We start from the raw sequence: 6,796 nt of genomic DNA on the forward strand, positions 1-6,796 counted from the left end.
ATTCATTTGTAATGCTAAACTCTGTTTGAAATGCAATGTTTATTTCCTTAATTTGGAAATTCGATAAGTTGGAATTTGATCACAATGTGATGTATTGTGTTTCAAATTGAGTCGACGAATCTTATACCTTGTTTAATTCATATTTGTAGCTGTTACGAAACTTTGTGTTGTGGGTATACTTTATGGGTATATCGACGGCAGTGCCTAGATCCGGCAAGCCCGGGTGGCCCATAGACGGTGGTGAGGCATGTGGCCTATCGGGCGGCCCAGTTGCTGTAGATCCTGAAGGATGAAGTCCAGCCCAGGAACAGGAAGCCGGATCCCAACCGACCTACGAAGGAGGCCGGATCCGTGAAGACCCATGAAGTATCCGGATCCTGCACGATCTTGATGGAAGGCGAATCCTTGACGTACACGGCAAGACATTGTACCGTAGTTAGGCAACTTGTATTCCGGCTAGGACTCTCCATGTAAAATCCTACATCCGTGCGCCTATATAAGCCGGATCCCGGGAGCCCTAGAGGCACGACCACAACTCATTGTAACAACGCGCAAGCGCCCAGATAATTCCAGACAAGCAGCAGTAGGCCTTGCCATCGTGCAGGTGATCTGAGGCTGGGTAAATCGCGTACCACCGTCCCGAGGACTCTCCGCCCAATGGCCCCTACTTCTTCTCCCCTCCACGAGGATCCCTCCTCTGGAGTACCGTCGAATAGGCAACGACACTTTGACATTAGCAAAGGTCATGTCAAAATATATCGCACTCTCCTCAATGATCTAACCCTAATTCAACAAGCAGAGAGAAACTTTGAGCTCTTCTCCTCCATAAGAAAAAAATAAAATTAATCCTAAAATTTTTCTATAGATGAATGCAAAATGCACACATTTTAAATCTACGCGTGAGACGTAAAAACCGGGATCTGACATGGGTCGTCTATATCAACTTTTATCCAACCCCTTTTATGAACCATCATCATTACCTTTGCGCATCCTCCAAACAAAGGCTACAAATTCCAACCCACCAACAATAGTTACTTGCCCCACTATCGAAATGGAATTTATAGTCCTTCAACTTGACAACAACATCAGACTTAATGAGCGGACCATCAACATCCACTTTTTTCTTCAAACACCTTGATATCAGCCATAGCCAGTAAAATGCGAACAAAAGCCGACGATGAAGAGAGAGCAAGTCGACATCAAGGTGGTACCAATCATAAAGCCAACTGGCGACAAGAAAGTTGAAGTCAATATTTGTACACAATGAAGGAGGGTTATAGATACCAAAGAAAAGAGTAAAGTACATTCCAGAACCAGAAATTGTGAAAAATATCTGGTAATAAGAAAAAGAATGCAAGTCGAAACACAAATTTGTTTACAGGGAAATAAGAAATTTGAACCCTACACTGCACACATACAGCTTGACGTAGCCGGAGCCAGGGAGAAAGAAGAATATACCTTCCCATCTCCAGGGATCCCTACCCAGGCTAGAGGCTCTCTCCCCCAAATCTTCACTCCCCAATCAAATCCACCACCTCCACCACTCCCACCGCCGCCGCAAAGCGACGGGAGGCGATGGCCGGCGCGGGCTCCTCCTCAGGCGGGTCGGGCGGCGGCGGGGGCGGCGGCAGGGAGGGCGACTGGGACTGCGGCGGCTGCGGCAACCGCAACTACGCCTTCCGCTCCCTCTGCAACCGCTGCAAGCAGCCGCGCCTCCTCGTCGACCCCCACACCCCGCGCGATTCCAAGTGGCTCCCCCGCGCCGGCGACTGGATCTGCAACGGTACACCCCAAACCCAACTCAGTTTAACTTAAGTGCTGTAACATCAGTGGGCTAGGATATGCCCCACTCCCAGTTTAACTTAAGTTTGTGATCTCGCTCCACACACCCGCATAAGAGGTTTAGCAAGCATATCATTTATGTCTTCTTTGCTTAAATCATCTTGTTCAGGTTTATCTGCCCTTTTTTTATATAAATGAGGAGTCTAGTGGTATTGGTTTTAGCATGATATGGTATATGGACGTAATATTATTATTACATAATGGTGTTATCATAACAAGGAAAAACATGGATGTAATGTAATCCTGGGGTGTGGAGGTCTGGGTAAGAAGTTATTTCTGGAAGCATTTTACTTACAAAGTCTATGTTTGGTGCTCAAGTATTACAACATGCATCTACCATAAGTTGGCATGGAATGTGTCATAAACTAGGGCCATGTTTTGTTTCTAGTCGCATGCCTTATGTGCCGAAGCCTTTAAATTACTGTTTCTGTTTATTTTTAATCATTGAGTATGCATGTTTCTACTAGATGCGTTTACAAAAAAAAAACTACCACTATGTTTACTGAGTAAATGACTAGTGTGTGCGTGTGCTTATTCTCTTCTTTGGGTTTGTGCGGGATGGCTGGTGTGCGTGTACTTCGGTGCGTTGTCGTGGTGCCTGGTGTGGTGGTTGGTTTGTGCGTGCGGCAAATGGATGAGTAGGTTGCAGTAACAATAATTATGCATCCAGAAAGAACTGCAAAAAGTGCGGCCTGCCCAAGGAGGAAGCGGCCATGCCAGCAATGGGGGGGCTGCTGCCATCTTATGCAGATTATATGGCTAGGGTGCAGCAGATTGAGAATGCTGGCTACAAGATGAACTTTGGGATGCCTGGCAATACAGCTCTGCAGCAGCAGCTGCTTGCTCATGCAAACTGGCAGTATGGGATGGCTGGTAGATACGGTATGCAATCTTCTGCCTGGCAATTTGGAGGCAACACCACAAATCAGTTTCAAGGTGGTGCTCCAAAAGACTGGCGTGATGGGGACTGGCTCTGTAGCTGTGGATTTCACAACTATTCATCTCGTACTCAGGTAATCACATGTTATGAAAAATTTAGCTCTCAAACTAGTCACTATTGATGTAGTACTTGTCTTGCCTTCTGCTGTAATACATATGGACTTTGTGTGGGATAGTAAGTTGTTGCTAACTTTAGTTTGGCCCTGATACTACCGCTTCTCAGGTCATCATTAGTAATTAATATGTCCGACCTTGTTGCTTTTCTTATCTTCTACTTTTCCTCACTTACTTTGATGTCTGTTCTTAAACATGCCTTGATAGCAACTTGTTCGCATCTCACACAAATATATTACCTTCCTTGTTTGTTCTCTACTTACGTGCTAACTCTAGTTTCAGTTTCTCTTCACCATGCCATATTGTATATGGAGTGCACAGTGTGCTTGACTATTTTCCTTTTTATTCTATCTTTTCCAGTGCAAAGAGTGTAATGCACCTGTCCCATCAGGCATGGCCTCTACAACAATGAAAACCACAGGACCAGATACTTCTTCCAGTAAGACATCTCTGCTCTGCTTTCATATAATTTAGAACTCATGCTCTTAACTGAGAAAAATATACCTTGTGAGTCGAATGAGTAGAGAACTTCCCTATTTACTGGCCTTTCAAAAGGTTGTGTTCTGCTTTGCCATCACAAATAGGTTAATTACCCTGATATTACATGCAAATTCAGAAGTGCTGTTTTTCACAGCTGAAATATATGTCATCTTAAAATTAATTAATGGGTTAATGTTGGCAGATGTTTCTGCGTGACTTCTCCATGATCAACATAGTGTGTAAACCTCTAAAAAAACGTTGATAATAACCACGCACACTGTTTCTTCTTGTTTTCTGAATCTGTTGACTTGGCTGCTGTACTGATTCATGTTGCATAGTGTTATCATACTCCGTATTCAGTTAACTGTGCCATTCTTTCTTTCTTTTGCTTCATCTAGTTCGCTGTGGCAAGTGGCGCGTCACATTTTAACTCCTATCAAGTATCATTGTGTAGTTCAGTAATCATTCTGAAAATTCTTACTGTTTCAGCACTAGGTAATAAGCGTTTGGCATCAGAAGAGCTGGCTAATGACTGGGATAATAAAAGGCTTAATCCAGGAAATGCTGATTATCCACTTTCAGTATGTCTTGTGGGCCTTTTACTTTTCATCGATGGTTTACCTAATAATTGCAGATCTTGATGTATTTTCCAATCTTATTGAAGATGGCAGGCTCAGACAGAGCTGGACAGACGGCTTATTCGGGGTATGACAATGGGCACACAACGGCATTACCCTCTGGCCAAATTTCAGTGATGCCTGGTGTTGGACAAGGGTAAAATTTCTCATAAATCATATATTCTCATGTGACAAATCCAACACATGTAGTACTGTTTTCATTAAATTGGTCCTAGGTTGCATTTTAAGGCTCAGCAGCAAACTTGGTAGTACAAAAATTGTGCATTTGGTTCAGTGCATTATATGCTGTGAAAATGTTAATATGCGCAAGACATTGATCAGGGTATAGCATCAAAAGGTCACTATACTTGTTTTGCAGTGTTATCTTAATTGATTACCAATATTATGTCACCATATTTGGGAATTGATTACCAGGATTATGTTAGGAAGCAAGATATGTTTTTTTTAATATGAAATTTGGGAGTGATTACCAAGATTACATCACCATTTTTATTGTTTTGTGTTCATTTGCATGAACCTTTTCTGTTCGTCGCACGGTAAAATTAAAATCAGCACTGAATAGTGAATACTGTCTAGTTATTTTGGACTAACTCTTGCAGAACTACATAACGTCTTGTTGCACAAACTTGGTGTTGCCATTCATGAATGAATGCATCCTGAAAAGTGCTGCTTATGCAAAGAGTAGTTATTTTGGACTAACTCTTGTAGACCTATATAACGTCCCTGTGGCACAATCTTGGTGTCGCCATTCATGAATGAATGCATCCTGAAAAGTGCTGCTTATGCAAGTTACTGTTAATTTTGCACTGGACATGAAGTAGCAAACTGAGTGCATATGTATTTGTGCCTTACCAGAGCAAAATGGCGCGAAGGGGACTGGCTGTGCAGCAACTGCAACAATCATAATTATGCATCTCGTTCATTCTGCAACAGGTATGGTCCCCCCCCCCCCTTTTTTTTCTATTTGTGTCAACATGCATCAAATTCGGCTTTGTCGTCCATAGATTATCTTTCTTCCCTTTCATAGGATGCATTTGTCAAGTAGTGCGGGTTGATAGGGGCTGTCTAGACCTGATTCGAGTTAATACTGGACACCAGATGTGTGTTGGCGCCTTTCCGGCAGCCACACCTCATGGGCAGGACTGCAGGACTTGGATAAATTGGTTTATTCTTTTGCTTAATTGATAATGGGTGGCTGACCTAGCCCCTAAGCAGGTGTCCACCCTTGTGTATGGGTCAACTCATATGAGGCCAAGTTAGATCCCATATCACCCAGTAATTACCTTGGCCAAACCAAATCTGATTGGTATCTAACTCAGCCCAGATCTATTGGATAGTCATTCACTATGACCTCAATCAAATCCGGATTTAAGCATTTCAACATCAATCCACCATTGCATTGCTATTACCATTTTAATCCTTGATTGTGCCTTGAATATGATGGTATATGCTCACAGCCTCCTGTTTTGAAGTGTCTGTCCAGTCGTTGCAGCAAGTTGACTCGTGGTTTTAACTCGGGAATGAAATCTCTTGCAGGTGCAAATCTCAGAAGGAATCTTCAGTTCATCCTGGCGCGCTGTAGCTTACTTGTGCATTTTGCCACCGCGGTTATTCAAGTATTGGAGATTCCTTAGCTCTGCTGCAAGCTGATTAGTAGCTGGGCCACCAGGATTGTTGTTTGTTTGGGGTTTTGTCTGAAAGTCTAATATTGCTTATTGAAGTTTGCTTTTGTTTATGTCTAGAATAAAATGTTTTTTCATGTATGTTCAAGTGTACCATTGAGTTGTTGGAACAGTTTGTTACTCTAAGTACCCAGACAGATATACTATCCAGACAGATACGACGGAAATGTAATGTAATGCTTGATTTATTTCCAAGTGTTTATGCAGGTTTCTTTTATTTTTCTGAATCACCTTGGGTGATATACAATCTTTTTTATTATGTTTCATTGTTTTTCATTGCAAGCACCTTGGTTATTTTCGGAAATGCATACATTATATTTAGACCTGCTAAAGGTATTCGCTTAGTTTGTGGCCTAAATAGTGTTTGTGCAGCCTAACATGACATATAGTAGAAAGAAGTCACAGATTCAAACTACACAGGAAGACACAGTTGCTTACATTGTTGCAAGATGAGGAAATGTTTCAGACGTTCGAATTTTAAATGCGAAAACTGGTAAACTTATACCCATGAGTATCTTGCCAACAGGGTAACATAGTCAGTTCTCTGGTTTGCATGCAGAGTTTCATGAAAGAAAATAACAAAAACCAGTATACTCAAGCACTATACTTATTTTTAACAGTCTTGGGTGCATATGCTCCTACCACGGGAAAAATATTTTAAATATAAAAAAATCCAAATTCGAATTATTTTTGGTAGTACATCGCTACATTCTATGTGTGCCAAGTTTTGCAGGAAAACAATATTTCTTGTGCCATGTATAAAAATGTCTCATGAAAACTTCTTATAGGACCGACTTTTTTCTTTTTACATGACACAGAAAATATTGGTTTTTCGTGAAACAACTTTATAAGCACAACTTTATAAGCATATAGAATGTCAAGATGTACACGCCAAATTTCTTGTCAGATTTTTTGATATTTTAAACTGCGTTTAAAACTTAATTCAAAAACCTACATGCACACAGAGAACACAACCATGTACACTATTTTTCCTCAATTTTTTCCACATTTAGAAATCGATTTTCTCATTCAGGAACATATGTATTCAGGTTCATGTTCGAATTTCCGAGTTTACCCTACTTATAAGCACTCATGATCATA

At 41.4% G+C, this 6,796-nt stretch overlaps 1 protein-coding gene across 1 annotated transcript; it reads left to right on the forward strand.

The window, feature by feature from the left end:
- Positions 1-1,522: 1,522 nt before the first annotated feature.
- On the forward strand, positions 1,523-5,895 carry LOC124676949. Its single transcript, XM_047212959.1, has 7 exons — positions 1,523-1,783; positions 2,485-2,855; positions 3,256-3,334; positions 3,865-3,956; positions 4,040-4,149; positions 4,869-4,946; positions 5,550-5,895. The coding sequence occupies exons 1-7, from the start codon at positions 1,576-1,578 to the stop codon at positions 5,593-5,595; spliced, it is 984 nt and encodes a 327-aa protein (XP_047068915.1). The 5' UTR covers positions 1,523-1,575; the 3' UTR covers positions 5,596-5,895.
- Positions 5,896-6,796: the final 901 nt, after the last annotated feature.

The sequence above is a fragment of the Lolium rigidum genome, chromosome 7 (assembly GCF_022539505.1).
Source record: "Lolium rigidum isolate FL_2022 chromosome 7, APGP_CSIRO_Lrig_0.1, whole genome shotgun sequence".
NCBI classification, from domain to species: Eukaryota; Viridiplantae; Streptophyta; class Magnoliopsida; order Poales; family Poaceae; genus Lolium; species Lolium rigidum.